We start from the raw sequence: 17,185 nt of genomic DNA, 5'->3' as shown, positions 1-17,185 counted from the left end.
CCAACCTTCAACCCTCTGGGTACTGCTATTTAAAATCTCTTCCTATTGAATGTTTACGATGCCTTCTTTCGAGTGTGGATTGATTGGCTCTAACTTTGGTTTTTCCTGTGACTACAGCACTAGATTTATGCTTTTCGATTCAGAGGACTTAGTAGCTATGTTACGTACCAATATTTGTACATAACATCAGTCACCTTCCAGGAAAATGTCATGCACATATTGAGTAGGCAAATCCGTTGTCGTTGCATCAGGAGGCGTTTTTGGAAATGGTTCGAAACAACACGTTTCGTTGCATCTTAATTCTTCCTCCATGCACTGGTCCTTAAAAGAAAACATCAGTCACCCCAACCTCTGGTTTTGATCTTGGGCTGTAGGCTGCGCTCGTGTCATTACGGGCCGTGGGATGTCTGACTGCTCTGCCTTGCGCTCTGCTAGGAAACACAGCCAGCGTCACGGAGCTGTGGAGTGGGGACTACAGGTCCTTGTGGGCCGAATGATCTTGAGATCACTGATCTACAGTCTGACTTCTGGGCAGCAAGATCTCTTGGCATAGTTCATAGCCACGGGAAAGTGAAACCTGAGGTTGGCAGAGGAAAATACCATGCTTTGTGCACTGTGTTGCTTGCTTGATAAACTCCCCACGGGCCAGGGACGGGAGACTGCTCTGGATCTTAGCATCTTGGTTGTATGCCTCTTTTCAACACGTAACCCAAAAAAAGGGCGGGGAAAAGTTTATTGCAATAATGCACCCTGGAGCCATCCTATGCGTTACTCCAACCTGTCAGGGATCACGCGACTGTTTCCAATTCTCCAAAAAAAACCCAGTCCAGCTGTTAGATGGAGACAATACCAAAGAGTTTAGGTTGAGCTGGCACTGTCTTGAATCTTTCCTTGTAAAGTGTCTCATGGTAAGCACCACCGTACAGGTTTTGAACCTTTTTTATTTGGTTTCAGTTATTGGGAATGTGCAGCGTTGCACTCTGCAATGCACACGCACGCTAAATCTACTGAATTAAAAGGTGTATCCATGTAAAACTGTGGGGAAGGAGTTAAGATAAAAAGAAAGATGCTGGACTGGGAGAGGGAGCATTAAGAGGCCCTGATGAAGGAGAAGAGAGAGTCTGAGTTATAGCACCATAGGAAGGAAGTGTAATTTAATAAGGTGGAAGAAAAACAGAAGGTTCCTTTTATGCCTTTGTGACACAGGGCTTATAAAGTTTATTTAGAGAGAGGCCAGATGCTGGAAACCAAAATCGCTGCCGTACAACAGGGAATGCCCGCCGTATCCACGGATGAAACAAGTGCCACGCGTTCGGGGCACACGGCACCTGCTATACCAGCCGCCTCATGCTCCTTCCTGATGGCAGCAGGGGCGTGACTCCAAGTCACCCACTGTTGCTTGAATTGCATTCACATTTAAAAGAGAGAACTTGATCCAGAGCCTGGTGAAATTGGACGTGAGGGCGATGGCTACCATTTCCAAGGCATACAAGACACAAAAGGTGCCTGTGCTTGTGGAACGGCCAATACGGTTTTATAGGTTGTAGATATGAGCAGCTATTTAACCATTAGTGGGGATGTAGGCTTGGACAATAATGGGGTAGGAAGAGTCGAGGGGGGGGTTAACCATTAGCTGCACAGCCCCCAGAGGTGAGGGAGGTCTAACAACTATTATTGTGACTGCCTCCAGCTCCACTACTGCTATCCATGAAGATTGGGACCATCAGCACGGGTGGTCATGATCACTTAATGGAGAGGCCAGAGTGCTAGCATGTGTTAATGAAGAGTAAAAAGGTGAAAATCCTAGAAAACAAGTTAACAGAGCCTAGAGAAAGAGCCTAGGACACCTGCTGTTAGCTATCTAGGTGTCTTCTAACACCCCCGTTATGGATCCCCCCGCCTTTATGGAGTAACAGGTGACACGTGGCACATGCCACTCAAAGCCAGCTGATCGGTCCGAACCGGTGCAAATGCCCTGATTCAGGAGCCTCTTCGAGCCGTTGTTGCCTGATCTGCACGGCTGCAGACACACACCTGTGCTCAATTTTGCCGGTAACTGCCTGTCTGCCTCTGCCTTCTCCTGGTTTGAATCAGAGGCTGTAAATCTATTCATACCGAAAAGCTGTGATGGGTAATGCAGGTCTGAGCATAAAACCGTCTGTGATGGAGAGTCTCCGCTGGGCGAGAGAAATACTTTTCCTGTGAGACGATGTCTGCTCCTGGACAAAATCAGAAGGGCAAGCAGTAACCTAATCATTTGGTTCTGCAGGCTGAGTTGCTAGCTGCCTGCCTGTCACTTTATTTCCATTTATCTTCCGCTGCTGTTGGACGTGTTCCCCCTTTTTATTTTAAAAGCTGGGGCCTGGCAAAGAGATGCCATTGCGGTTCGGCACAAGTGCCTGGTCACTGAAGCCTCTCTCTGCTCTAGGCGATGTTTGACCTCCCACATTTTGACTACCTCCTGCCCCTGGCGGCTTGCTGCTGCTCTGATCTTTGCGCAGAGAAGCGACCCATGTGCTCCACTATGATTCCTATGGAAAAGTAGCTTTAATTGAGCTGGAGCGCTGGATGCTGGCATCGGCAGATACCTATCAAAAGGTCCATGTGGTCACAGCACTCAGTTGACCTCGTATGGCCCTGTCCTTGGCTTTGTCCAACCTACAGCTCACCTACTGCACGGCTCATTTAAGACTTTCTAAACATGCCTCTAGAGTTTTTATTGCCGGCATGACATTCCTTGCCTTTAGTGAGCATAGCGCTGCTCTTCCGCTTGCCGCGTGCTGTTGGATCTTTTTTATGCCCAGCTTTTCAGGAACAGCTTGCAAGGAAAGCATGGTAGTTGTAGACGCCAGTAATGCGAGGCCCTTGTGATGTCCCGCGCTCCTGGCTGGGGAGTGAACCGCGAGGGGTGTTTGGGAATGACCTCGAATGCTGCAGTCCCCGGAGCCAGTTGCATTAGCACGATCTGAAAAGCCTCTCGGGGCTGTCGCTGGTAGCCTTCGCTGGGGCGCGCAGTCCAGCTGGTGCCAGGTTCTAAAGCCGGTTGCAACTTTTCATCTCGCTGGCAAAAAGTCATCGGGTTGCTTTAATTCAGACAGCTGGGATGGCACCAAGCAATCTATGAACCCACCTGTTGAGTCCCCCGGCTTTGCACGAAGCAGTTGGCTTGCTGAAAGCCGCTAACGGCTAAGGGTCCTTGCAGTGCCTTTTGTGATCCTGTTAATGCTTTGTAGGCTGCGAGTGGAGGTGGCTGGACACGGAGCAGATCGGAGGAAGATACCTCGCATGTCTCCAGGGGCCTCGGGCGTGCTGTCGGCTTTAGGGATGGCTGCGTTGCGGTGGTGGGGTGATTTAAAAGCTGCTTGTAGTACAGTACCAGCCCTGCACAAGTGGTGAGGGTAGGAACCATTGGATCAGAAGCACAAGGGGAAGTTAGGTAGTCATAAGGGAACTATATTAAATGAGTGCTACCACTTGAGTACCTTAAAAAGTCCCCCTTGGTCTGCAGGGGTTTTCCTGTCCCTGCAGGGTGAATTCCATCGAGTAGCACCGAGTTCCTGTTCGGTGAGATTGTCGGCCTGTCTGTGGGGCAGAGCTGGGGCCTCCGGGCTCTGGGCACCTCCCTGGGTCAAACTCCCATGGGAACGCGTGCACGTGGGTGGAAGCCAGCCCCCGCCCCCCGTCCAACAACTTAATGAGCTGCGCTGTGACAAGCGGGCAGGGCAGGGGACTCGTGAGTCAAGGTGCTTGGCTCCTCTTTCTGATATCGCTATTGCCTTCTCAGAGTGCAGCGCCCTTCTCCCCAGAGGCGGCTGGGCAGACCGCCGGCTTGCTCGGGGGCTTCTCCAGCACTCGGCAGGAGTTTTGAAGTCCGGCAGGGTTGTCCATCGTGGCGGTCATCTGCAGCAGTGTTCCCTTACTCCCGTCACGCGGCGTCCGTGCACCGCAGCAGGTTCCTCCCTGCGTCTCGAGCGCGCGTGGGAGGAGGGACCGCAAAGGTTTTATCTGCAGCCGGAGCCCATTAGTTATTGTGATTTCATCTGTGCCCGGGGCATCTGGGCAAAATGGTAAGGAAGCCTGGTTCCTCCAGCCTGTGTGCTTGCAGCAGATTAGCAAAGCAGTTGTTAACAGGGGTTGAGCTGTGGTCCCAAGGAAAAAAAAATGCAGCTTCCTCTTTTTTCCTCCTCCCCCATGCTCTTTTTTTCATGCGTGTTAGTGCTGTTTCATTTTGTCACATTCAGTTGGCCTCCCCGTGCTCTTGACTGTAGCAGTGCCTAAGAAAAGCTTGAAAGAGGCCAAGCTACAGCTAACGGTGCTGTAAGTTTTGTCTTTTCTTCTGTGCCTCTTCCTTTATCCTGATGCAGGGGATCCATGCATCTGACACGCCTTTGCAAGCACCTATGCATGTGTGACTACCCCTAGCTAGAAATTGCACATGTGTGTGAGCATGAACGAGCGAGAGAGAAGACGGTGGTGGGTGGTGGTCAGAGGTAGCATGTGCAGAGATGAGCTGGAGTAACTATATTTGATTGTCTTTTGAACCCAGATGTGCTGCAGGGTTGGGGTTTTTTGGTTCTTTTTTTTAATGCATGGGAGATCTTCCAAATCCAGGCGGCAGTGGAAACTTATCCTCGATTTATAATGAATTGTTACGAGTGGAGTAACGGTTAATGCCGCTTCAACAGCTGGTCAAAAGGGGCAGCATTCAGACATTAGTTGCTCTGGGTTGAAATCCTGATGGGGCCAAGTATTAAAATCCTCTCCAAGTAAATGGTTTGAAGTGTCCGTAAAAATCAACAACTTGAATAAATCTCTGGCTGGGGCGACAAGGAGCTCGTGGGTACTTTTGGCTGCAAAAGGCCGCAAAGCATCCAACACGTTTGTGATGCGGGTGCTTGGCGTGCGGCAGTGTCTCCACTTGGGCTTGGCACCCGGTTTGCCTGTTAGCGCTCGACTATTTTACAGAGCAGCGGGGAGGTGTGAAGCACTCAAAGCAGCCTTTGGTTTTTAGTCTAGAGCTCCAGTCTTGCACATGTGTCTGGGAGAGGTGCTGTGGAGCTGGGGGGAACTGTTTTCTTGCATAAAGCCTCCGCCCCCCCCCCGTGGGTGGGCATTTGCAGGATCAGCACTTCAGTCGGATGGACGCAAGCAGTGTGAGAGCGGTCAAAGGAGGACAGGGGAAGAAATGTATGCAGGGGAGAGGAAGGAGGAGGGGAAAGAGGAGAGAGAGCTGTTGGCAGTAACAGCTAAAGATGGCATGAAGCTTACTGTGTCTGTAGCGCCGAAAGCACTAGGCTTTCAAATGGCTGTAGAGCAGGGGCTGGCCAGCGCACCTGTATCAAGTGGCCTGTTACAAAATGGTTGCGTCTTGCCTGTTCACCGGTGTTGTTTCTAATCAAGTTCAAAGGGACTCGAGGAATCGACTTTTTGTGCCACTTCCCCGAGTCTCCCCAGAGCTCCTGGCTTTCCTGGCCCTCATCCTAAATTTTCTTTTCCTTCATTGTATTGCCCCCTGTGAAGGCAGCTGACTGCCTTCTGCGCTCGCTGAAGGCAATAGCAGAGCTCCCTTTCAGTGCCCTTGGAGCAGGGCTGCCCCCCAAGAAGACCTTTCTGCCTCTGAGGAAGGCTTTGTGGCTTTGATCCTGCAAGCAGCACTTTGGTAGAGTCCGCTGGACCCGACAGAGCTGCCTGCAGGTACCCAATCCCAGCCTTAAGCAGGCTAACGTTTGAGGCACTGCAGGTTGCAGCAATGCCTATCGATAAATCAGCTGGAACAGCATCTGGCTAACCTTTCCTTGGGCTCGCATGGGGTAGGAATGCCGTTCCACCTTAAAACCAACCAAGCAGAGCGTGACAAGCAGAAGAAAGTGCATTTGAGAAAAGTTAAGGCGGTCGGGGTTTGGAAACCATCTGCGGCTTGATGTTTTTCGGTTGTCTTGCTGGACTGTGGTTAGCTCAAGTTTTAATCTGCTGCTTTCCTGTTTCCTTGCAGTTGCAGTGTGATGCCTCTGGCTCGTACACAATGAAGAGGAGCTCTTGGATTTCCTAGTTCTTCAAGGGGGAAGATTCAGAGGAGACTACCGGCGCATCCACTGCTTCAACATGTCCGGGTCTACGCAGCCCGTGACCCCGAGCTGGAGGGCCGCGGAGCCACGCTACCCCACTCACGCCATGTCCTACCCTGTTCAGATTGCTCGGCCACATGCGGTAAGACAGGCTGTTTCCATTCCCACCCCAGCTCCATCCTGGAGCAGCTTTGCGTGGCCACGTGGTCTGGGGCAGTGATTCAGATTTGTCAGCTTATGCTGATGCAGGCCGCCATAGAGAATCAAAGCACACTTCCTTCTCTCATGGGATTTTGTTCTTTCCTTTCATAGTCTCAATTCTTCCCTCCATCGTCTCCATCCCTCCGTGCTCGCTTCCCTTTCTTCCACACGTCCTCCTGCCGCCTGTCCCAGCGGCAGCTTGAGGCTCCAGTTGGTTGCTCGTACAAGCTTTGGTGGGTCTCCCTTTTTTCCCAGGGAAAACCAAACAAATGCGACAAGAGCTGAACGTTGGGAGTAGAGGGGAAGTGCGGTTAACCGCGTGCGTGGAGTTGGAGAGCTGTGCCTCCACTGCGCTCTGTTTGGCTCTTTTTGTGCATGCTGAATCAGGTGGCTAGCACCCTTCCCTGGATGCCACCCTTCCCTGGATGCTCCCCAGCAAGCCTGGCCTTTGGTGCCCACATCTGTTGGAGGGCTTGTGTGCTTTCCGCAGGGGAGGCAGATGGGCTGCTTTACCCTGCAGTCCGGCAGCCCGACCCCCTCTTTGTAGTGTTTGTCAAGCATGCTGCCTGTTTTAGTTTGAGGGGAATTCAAGGGTCCTTTCTCTTTATTTCTGGCTCGTCGCTGTTGTCCCTTAGGTGAAAGGTCCTATCTTCCGTTAACCCGAAGAAGCAACTAAAGCAAGAAATGGTAAAAGCATTTTGCCAAAGGTGACTCAGCCCAGAATCAAGCTCTAGAGTAGTGGCTCTCAACCTTTTTAGACTCAAGGCAACATTCAATAAGCTCCAGGTGCCCCTCGGAAAATGCCAGCTCTTAGTTTTCACTTGCTTTTTAACGACAGAAAAATGCTAGAGTGAATTTTTTTTTTCCCCTCTTCCCCTGTTGCAAAGAACTAAGAAGGGGCTGCAGCAGGTCTAAATGTTTTTAACTTCTTTGAAATCTCTGAGCGTATCTTATAGTTGTTCGGGGCTGGAGGGGACCTTACAGATCGTCGCATCCAGCCCCCCTGCATGTGGGCAGGAAAGACTGCCCGGTTCAAACGATCCCAGCAAGATAGGCGTCGAGACGTTTTTTGAAGATTGCCAGGGAGGATGACTTGTGAATTGTGTTTGCACGCCTAGCAGTGCTGACGCTGAGTGGCAGTCCACGGCACCCCTGAAAGGGTCTCGCGGCACTTTGGTTGAGAGTCACTGCTCTAGATGGTTGGACCCGAGATCTCTGCTCAAACCGCTGTGCCTTGGCATCAAAGCTCTTGCTGCCCTCCTTTAGCTCCCCAGCGAACTAGAAAGCAGTGCAGGCCAGTTGTATCACACACAGGAAGATGGGCAACATTTCTGCAATCGGCCCAGAGTGACCGGGGTGTGGGGAAGAAGCTGGATTGTGTCCTGAAGAAATAGTTTCCATGCAAAGCAGTTGCCCTTTTGGAGCGGGGTTTGCTGGCAAAGCGGTTCTCCCTTAATCCTGTTATCCACGAGGCAGTGCTTTGCTTGATGTCCGGGAGCCAGCAAGGGCGAAGTTGTCTGAGTGCTGCCTCTCTCTTCTGTGCCAGGTCGCCCACACCCATGCTTGCTCATCCTGGCTGCTTGACTGTTTTTAGACTTAAGCCCTTAACAGGAAAGACTTTCCGTAGTGGAATGGCTTCAGTCGCTGCAAGCTGCTTAAACAAATCTTATTAGGTGTCGGAGCATGGAACATTGTCGTAAGGCTGCTCTTGGGAGCCAGCAGCGTGGCGTGTTACAGCAAGGTGTTTATGATAAATGTCAGTGCCTCGTCCCACAGATCGCTCCCGAACAGAGACCCCTTTGAACTGCAAAGTCTGCTGTGCCCACATTTAAAGATCCTGCTCGAAAGCCTGTGTATCCGGGAAACGTCAGCACAGGCCTGAAATGTCCTTATTAACACACCTGCCCCCCTCCCCGCCAACCCCCGGTTGCACTTCAGTGGAGCTGCCCGGGCAGCCGCGTCGGGGTTTGGAAGGCTCTGTGCTAGCCCATGGGGTTGGGTGGGCAAAAGGGCAAGCTTTTGGCTGAATTACCTTGCTTGTACGCGTTGCATGGGGCTCCTCGTCTGCCTGCGTTTACTTTGCACAAGGCGGCTTTTCATCCCAGGGAACCAAGAGACCTGTGTTCACCTGGTTCGGTTTTCCTGAGTCTTGCTCCGACAAGTGCGGCGTACGTGCAGTTTCACAAGCACCCTCTGCCTGTTGGGATCAGGGAGCAAACGGACCTCAACAGGCAAATTCTTTCCGGCTTGCGACATGAGGAAGAAGACGGGCCCGGAGAAGTGGGGAGCGTGAGCCAGCATGTCGGAGAGCCTGATTCCAGCAGCTGCTCCTCGCAGGGTTTTGGGAAAGTGGGGGAGCTCAGGCTTTTTGGTCTTCCAAGTCCTTGGCATCACGAGAAGAAAGCAGAAGCGATCTGACCTGCAGTGAACAGAACCGAACCGAACACCAGCGTGGGCGCCTGGGGCCTGCCCTCTTCGCCGGCTGGCAGGAATGCTGCATGCATTTCGTCCTGTTCATGTTGTCGGAGTGGTTTTGCTGGCGTTGCTCTTATGTAAATGCTGGGTTTTTTTATTGCCCCATTAAATCTTCCCAAGGTACACAGGCCTTTTAGGTGGTTGGAAGCAGGGTGGGGAAAGAGGGACCTAACTTCAGGCAGCAGAAGTCCAAAAGGGTGGTTTCCTGCTCCATAAAATCAGAGCGATTTCTCCCCCCCCCCCCCCCCCATGTTATCACACATGCGGGGACCCCTGCCCAAGGCCCTGTGCAACATGCCTGGCCTCCCATTGAGAGGGTAGAAGGAGCACGGCTGCCTCTGTGGTCTGCTTCTTGTGCTTGGTTTTGCTTGGCCATTTTGCAGACGTCCTCTCTCGGCAGCACTGCCAGCTGGCACTTGGCCATGGCCATGGGGACAGAGCTGAGCCCTGGTGGAACGGGCTGGGCAAGGAGATCCGACCGATTTTTGTGCTGACGTTGATTTGCTGTTTTCATAGGACCCGCGGCATGGGATTTACTTGCCTGTCTCTGCCGGGTCACTCCTGTCATGGGATGCAGTTTGTGCTACTTTCGTAGGAAGCAGCCCAGGAAAGGAGGTGGGAAATTGTTCTGGGGCTTGAAGAAACTTTTCTCCATGAGAATAAACTTGAAAAAATGTATTTGGTTTCGTTTGCACCCCTTCTAAGTCGAGGTGGGTGTGATGAAGGGCAGACCAAACTTGGAGAAGGCAGATAGGATGCTTCATTTTCCCCTTTTTTTCCCTTAATGTGAGGATGAGAGCCAGAGAGGAGAAAGGTGATGTATTTCTGAATTAACCACATGATGTAGTTTTTGCCCACGGGGCATAATTAAACTTCTGAAAGGCATTGCCAGAAAGTGTTGCCGAAAAAGGTCCAGACTTTTAGACGGCTGACAAGAGCATCGAGAGCCACGATACTAAGGAACTTGGAAAAAGAAAAAAAAAGAGTTGGGGGGCACACCTGCATTTTTTTGAAGGAACGTAAAGGCCTATAACATCTCCAACATGTGTACAGCTGTACGTATCCTTAATGGAAAGCAGCAAAACCGTTTTCAGTGGCTGAATTCTGCAGTGGTGACTGATTTTCTTTTGTTTCTAGACTAAACTGAGAGGGAAAGCAATGTTTCTCCATGTTAATCCTTAGCTGGAGCTGCCCAATATTGGGCTGTTTTGTCTGTTCCTGTCTTGCCCAGGCAATGAACAGAGGAATGGCTTATTGAATGTCCTGTGATCTTTAGCTCACGGTGAGAGAGACCATTAGGATGCACCAGAAAGTTAAGCTTAGGACTAAGTTCATGCTCTCTCTCAGGAAACCATATTCTGTTTGATCTGCTTACAGTCTGTATCCGTAGGTTGACTCGGTTCCCTTTTATAGCTTGGATCCATCTTTTCCTTTTAAATCTCTCTTTATAACCTGTGTTCAGTGGGGCAAGAAGGGCCTCTCCTAGTACATTATCCAGTTTCCTGCTGTGTCTTCCTTAATGGTCATAATTCTCCCACCTGCGCCCTGATGCGTTATGGCTGTAGGACTGGCACGGGATGGGGGCTCGTGCCTGACGGTGCAAGTTAAGGGGAGTCCAGTAGTTTTGAGACACCAGGTCTCTGGATGCAGCATCTCTTAACTCAAGAGTATCCAGGATGGGGTGCATCAGAAGAAGTGTTATTTTTGACACGTGTGCACGCGTGCATGCACGTCTGTGCCGTGCTAATGCAAGAAATCTCACTGCACAACTACATGTGCTTCCTACATGCTGCTCTGCCAGTGAATCATGTCCTTTTATCTAGAGGGACCTCTTCTGCTGGGATATCCATGTTCAGATGGAAACTGGAGCTAGTTGCATTTAAGCAAGCGCTAAGCTCCAGTATTTCAAATAGGCAGCTGGATACCATCTCATCTCCTGTGCTGCGCTTCCTGCATGGCGTGTGGGCCCCTAACTGTCTCTGCAGAGCTTCCGTGTTATGCTCCATCAAATCTCTCCTTTAAAACTTAGCTTTGCCGCCATGCCTACAAGCAACTGAACGGCGGTTCGGTGCCTGGTGTTTGGATCAGTAGCAGCTTGTCTCTCCGTGCTCCTTGGTGTGTCTGTTGTCTTACGCTTGGATTGTAGGATGTCTGGGACAGTGACTTTCTCTTCCTGTGCTCGTGCAGCATCTGGAGTCCCGGGCTGTGCTGGCACTGCTGGGTATCAGTGTTGTACAAATGGGAAACAATAAAGAGCCTGGTTGGGATCTTGCAGTCCAAAGCAAATTTCCTGTTGACTTTTGTGAATGCAGAATTTTGTCCTTCATTTCCAAGCCTGGCCCTCCAGACAGTCTGTGTCTCCTCCTTGTCCCCAGGTTCATCTTTTGTGCAGCTGGAAATCCACAACCCCGCCGTGGTATTTCCAGCAAATTAGGTCATGAGCTCCTTAATCACATTGTCTCTCTTCAGCCAGTGCCCTCCGTATTTAAAGGCAGAGATCATCGCATTGCAAAACGATGTCTTGGATGTGGTTCTTGCTGCCAAAGCACAACCCCCTATTAGCAGGCATTCAAAATGGGGGGGTGGGGAAAAGTAATCTCAAATGCTTTAATTTCATCTGTGGATTAATAAAGGCAGCTGTAATGTGCAGTGGTGGTACCGTACAACCAACTGGAATGGAAATGCGTGTGTTCCAGCATATGTGTTGCCTCCGTGGTCTTGGCAAGACTCTGAGTACAGTGCACTCTTATTAAGCATTAAGGAGAGACTACGTTTGGATAATCTGCTTTGTAAACTGCCAGTATCAAGTTAGAGGGCTTCCGTATTGGATCTCATGAGCTAGATGGAATCAGCCTGGTGAGGACTTGCCCATCCAGGTGGTGCTGTCAGCTGGCATAGCAGTGATCTCCCCGGCTGGTTCGAAGATGATGCCCTTGTATTGGGTTGCATGAACACGGGGATGCCGGTGGTTCTCTCCAGCATAGCCCCTGCAGCCCTGTCCCAGTGCAGTAATGCAAGGTCCCAACCGTGCCTGGTCATTAAAGATCCGCTGGCATTTTACTCCAAGCTCCCGGCCAAGTTCCATCAAGGGTTTGTCTCGGAGGTGGCAGACGTGCAGCATGCATGCCACAAGTGGCAGGGGCAGCCTCTGGGGGTGGCACACAGTGCATAGGGGAAGGAACCGGCAACACAGCGACAGATAGGGCAGGGAGCAGAAAGCAGAGCAGCAGATGGGGCAGTGAAAGTGGCACTCGGGGAGGGTACAGGGCCACACCGGCCAGAAAAAGCTAGCACTCACTGGTCTGCCTGGACTGCTCCCAGTGATTTTTATATTGCAGAATGGCCTTTCCGGAAAGACTTGTAGAGGTGCGTAGGGTGTCGATGTGACGGTTTTCTACCCTGTGTCTGGCCACTTCATAGAGAGCCACACATCAGCTGCCCCCGGGCTGCAGAAAGCCCTTCACAACAGCTGCAAAAAGCAGAGTAATTCTTAATTCCAGCTGCGTCACGGTGTTGGAGGCTTTTCAAATCCCCTCCGAGGTAGTCTCCTCCAGCTGAGTGCTTTCCATTGTACCGCACCTCACGTTTTATTGGAGTTTAAGGAATGGCTGGGAAATAAAAAACATACCTTGAAACGAAATGGCAACTTTGATCAATCCGCCAACATGAGCACTCGAATGGTGTCTCTCAAAAAATAGCTTTCAGTCTCTGGTGAAGCATTACCCGAGCCCCAGACGATTCAGCAGTGTTTTATTTCATGTTTGCTGTCTGTAATGTGTCTGGGCTAGCATGAAAGTAAAGGGAAGGGAATGAGAACACCTAATTCCCTACTTGGGCTTCTGTCTCCTTGCCAGCGGAGGCTTAGCTTGCAGCACTTGCCGTTCACCATCCATTTGCCCTGCTACGTGGGACTTACCTGAAATGCTGCTGATTTTTTTTTTTTTTTTTCCCCTTTCCTGAGTGGGATCGTAGCTGTTTTCAGTTGCTTCAAAGCCACTAAATCTCCACTTCTTTAAGGGGCCTTGTTGATCTATGGGATGCCTCGCTGAGTTAAAAGCCATTGCAACAATTCAGTGGATTCATGCAAAGGGGGAAATGTGCCATCTACGTGGTAATGAGGATCCTCAAATGACCCTGCTAGAGATACGAAGCTGTGCAGTGTTTTTCCTCCCCCTCTTCACGTTTCACCTGCTTTGGCTCTGTGACAGCCACCATCGGTGCTGAGCGGACGGGAGCTGAGCCTTGTGCCGAAGCCAGGAGGTGCGGTGCTTTTTGGCCAGGTCCGGCTTTGGCTTCGGATAGCGGTGAAGAAGGTGGTCTCATGGGCGCTCTTGCTGGGCTGGCTGCAGACGGCAGGTGCTCCAAACCACGCGCGTGCACCGTCGCGGAGGAAATGGCCTGGTTCACTGCATCTCTGAGGGGACGTCGCTGGAAAGATTGGCGGCCAGGACTGGCTAAAAGAAGCGCCTTGAAAAGGGAAGGTAGAGATGATTGCTACGGTCGTGGAGGTTTGAAAGCAATCTTGTGACCGCAACTGCTTGGTGTAGAAGGCCGTTGGGGAGGAGCATAGCTCTGGTATGGAGCTGTGGAGAGCTGACCGTCTGTGGCACTTGGGTTTCTAAATCACTTGGACACTTCAGCAGAATTCACCTCTGATCCCTCTGTGCCTCATTTCCCTGGCAGTACCTGGGAAGTAAGCTTCCTGTCTCCCCATTTTTTCCTCGGTTTAGAATAGTAAAGTCTTTGGGGCAGGTGCGGTCCCTTTACTCTTGTGCGCATGATGTTGGGACGGGAAGGACCTCGTGCGGGTCCGCTCGCGCTGCAGTCATGCAAATAAGAGCCTAATAAAGATAAGTGAGAGGTAGGAGCATAAGATAAAATAGGATCCAAAAATGGGATGTAATGAAGGGGAGGCGGACATCTCCTTGGAAGGAAGGGGTTTAAAGGAAAAGAGGGAAGGGAAAGAAGTTGCTTAGCAGCCATGGGTCAAAGAGGTGGTTCCTGGCCTATGCGGCTGTACGATGGGGCCTGCAGGCAAGAGAGGGAGAGGAGGCGGCACTGGCCAAGGCAGAGGTCAGGGTGATGATGATGTGGGAGGACAGTGGAGGGCTGGAAAATCGGAGCAGAAGATCTGGCCACGTTGGACCCGACCGAGTGCGTGGAAGAAAGGGGCCCGCAAGCAACCCCGTGAGTGTCACACTGCAAATACGACCGTGAGCAGCAGGTGCTGATCTTCTGGGGATGGTGTCTGCCGGTTGGCAAATGGGGTGGCAGTTCCTGGAAGAAGGGCCTGGGATGGACGTGGGGGGAGGGGGGTGCAGGATGAAGCACCTTCTATGGAGAAGCCTGGGGCAGGGGTGCCAAAGGAGTGGCGTGAAGCTAAATCTTTCCCGTTGTGCATCAGCGGTCCATCTGGGGCAGGGCCCAGCCACCCTGCTTTGGCACCGGAGCCTGAGCTGCCCCCGCTGGGCACAGGCTGGTCAGATGACTGTGAAGTCAGGAAAAACAGAGAGCGGCTCCCGCTGGCATTAATTCTTTTCAGTGAATGGCATATTCAGCCCAGCCAGGGAAAAAAAACCCGCTGCTGAGAGCCACGCTCGCTGGGGCGGGGGAGAAGTCATTAAGAAGGATGCGGGGCTGCGCAGCTGGTACGTAACGCCAATGGTGCTGGCAGCAGACACGGTCTCAGTGTGGAGATGGCAACAAAAATCAATGCAAGATGAGGCTACGTGTGGTGTGGGCACCTTCCGAAACAAAAGGCCAAGTCAGCAGCCTCCGAGAGATTGATGGCAGGGAGACTGTAGCGGAACAATAAGCCCGTTTGTCTTTGTAAGCACATGTTGCATCCCCATAGACAAGATAAAAATGTATGAATTCAACTAGGGTTTTACTGCCGACCTTATCTCCAACAGCATATTTGATTATGGAGGAGTTGTTGCAGCTTGTTTTTTGTGGGTTCTCTCCCCCCCCCCCGAAATCTGTATCGACCATCTCTCTGGATTTTTAAAAGGATGTGGGCTGAGTTGGACCTGTTTGATCAATAATCTCCTTTTGTTTCTGCCATAATCCATTGCAGGTGTTTTCTCCAGTCCCCCAAAGCAATGAATCATCGCAGAAAAAGGCAGTCGAGTCTGGCTAGGTAGTCGCTCTGCCGTGGGCTTGCCTTTATCTCAGCAACAGACTGCCCCTAACTCACGGCAGAAAAACACCCACAGACAGCCGTCAGGATCCAGCCTTGATTAATGCGAACCTTACTGGTGATAAAGGCAATCCCCGTCACGTTACAACGCGCTGAGTGATTTATTTTTGGAATGAGTCTGAGTTCGCCTGTACTTTTTTTAATTCCCCATTCCCCCTCTACCGCCCTCTCCATTGAAGGGCTGCTGTTTATGCCTCGAACTTGACCCGACTAGTAAATTTTTGGAGACGGTGTCTCTCTGCGTGATTTCCAGGCATCCAGATGTCTGGCAGCGTGCCACATGCCAGTGTTTTGAAAGGGTAAGATGCCTGCTGGAGAAATGCCCCATTCGCCGTTTCTGTCTGCATTCACCTCTTGGCTATGGTTGGGTTGGGGGGGAGGTTTGGAAGCTACTGTCAGCGCGAGGCCCAGGAGCAAGCATGTTTTGAGCCTTAAATTGCAAATATCATTCTGGTGGCTGCACGAGGAATGCAGATGAGACCAATGTGCCGACGGAAAGTGCAATCCAAAGAGCTACGCCAACTTCAAGTCACGTGAGCAAAGGAGGGAGAAGAGAATTGAGGAGTCTGTTCCTAGCATCCCCTCCCCAGTACGATGGAGGACATAACCCTGCAGATGCCGTATGCAACATGACACGGGTGTGATCTCGGCGCGTATATGCACCCCGCAGCTGACTTCCTGCTATTGGCAGGTGGTTGGGAGAGGGGCAGGTAGGGTGTCAGGTGATGGGCATGGCTGGGGACTGTTTGGTAGCTTGAGACTGAACCCTGCGTCTGTCCCGGATAGCAGCAGTATGTCCACATGGTACCACCGTGAATACTGGCAGCCGGGCTCCTTCTGCAGAGCAAATGTGGAGACGCAGAAAGAGGCCGGGGCATGACTCTGCAGTGAGCCCGTTCTTTGGGGTCGGCTACTGAACGTGTGCAACCTACTCGGGCAGGCCCAGAGCACACAGGTGGTGCGTGCACAGGCTCAGGGGAGGAGAAGGCTGCTGGATGATAGGCTGGGGGCACATGGGATGCGGGAGCCAAGCTCAGGGGCTCTTGCTCTCCGTGGGCTGTGGGCTCATGGCAGCTCTTGAGTTGGTAGGAGGGAAGGCAAAGGCAAAAGGGAGGTGGGATTCATAGGCAAAAGACACTGAGTCGGTGCAAGGCAGAACAGTTTGGGGCATCAGTGTGGGGACGTGAGATATACACTCTTAAAGGTGGCCTGTGTGATGTCTGGCAAATTGCATAGCATCTCTGCACTTTGGGACCCTGTAAGGGGAGATGGTAGGACTGTCTTGGCTCCCCAGGACTTGTGAGGATGCAGATAGTCAAGATGGTGAGGCCTGGAGAAGCTTGGGTTGTCCCAGAGAGCCTGGAGCCCAGCATCTTGGCACCTGTGCTGTACTCTGCCCCTTGTCCGTTTGCTCCCTCAGGCAGCCAGTTCATTGCAGTCGCGGCCTCCGTGGGTGCCCAGGCTGGACATCGAGATGGACATCGAGACCGTGGTCCTGCGCGCGGGAGACTTGTTGCTCCACTTACCTGACGAGTTGTTTCCTGCACAGCTCTGTGCGCAGTCTGGCGGCATTTGTCTGCCTGTAATGGGCAAACTTCTGTGACTTAGCTGCTCCGGAGGCTTAGACGTCAGTCCCCCACCGGACCCCAGCTCCAGCTCTAGGTGCTCCCTTCTGGAGGCCGACTCCCATGTCACCAGGTTGTCCGTGGATTTTTCTCACCCCCTCCAGATCAGGCTTTGGCAGGGCTCTGTGCTGCAGGTGGGAGAGGGCACCGGCCTGTACTGCTGGGGGAGCGAAAGTGTGGCCACAGCTGGGAGCAGGGCATCCTCTGGGCTTGGAGAAAGCCTGGCCTGATTTCTGGCATTGTTCCCTTTCTCTCCCTGGAGCGGAGGGCAGGCAGCCAGGCTCCTCCAGCTGCGGAGAGGGCGGGGAGAGTGCAGCATGCCAGCAAACACGGGCAGTTTAAGACAGAAAGCAGCCCCGGCAGTGAGCACGCAGCGGCTCGCAGTCCTCAAGTTAGCATGCCGGTTACCCTGAGCGGAGTGGGCTTGTATTTGAGACGTTACGGTAGATAGGACTGCAGATAGAAAGCTTTCCAAAATTAAACAACTTTTTTCTTTCTTTCCATTCTTGGGGTCCGCCCCCCCCACCCTTGGGGCCCTCTGGGTTTTTGTGCTGTTTGGGGCTTTCTGGGGGATTGAGTTCAGCCTCCTTTTTAGACAGTTTGAAGTTTGTGTCTTAAAT

General features: G+C 52.0%; 1 protein-coding gene across 26 annotated transcripts in view; it reads left to right on the top strand.

The window, feature by feature from the left end:
• Positions 1–17,185, top strand: part of NCOR2 (nuclear receptor corepressor 2) — a 331,634-nt gene that overhangs the window by 83,273 nt on the left and 231,176 nt on the right. For all 26 annotated transcript variants that reach the window (XM_019538935.1, XM_019538934.1, XM_019538936.1 and 23 more), the window contains exon 2: positions 5,993–6,207. In XM_019538935.1, the coding sequence (XP_019394480.1) occupies positions 6,103–6,207 (105 nt within the window). In that variant the 5' untranslated portion in view covers positions 5,993–6,102. The remainder of the gene's footprint in view (positions 1–5,992; positions 6,208–17,185) is intronic.

Source organism: Crocodylus porosus, unplaced genomic scaffold (assembly GCF_001723895.1).
Source record: "Crocodylus porosus isolate Cpor-Errol unplaced genomic scaffold, CroPor_comp1, whole genome shotgun sequence".
Lineage (NCBI taxonomy): Eukaryota > Metazoa > Chordata > Crocodylia > Crocodylidae > Crocodylus > Crocodylus porosus.
The sequence above is the reverse complement of the archived record's forward strand: the minus strand, read 5'-3'. Positions and strand labels throughout refer to the sequence as shown.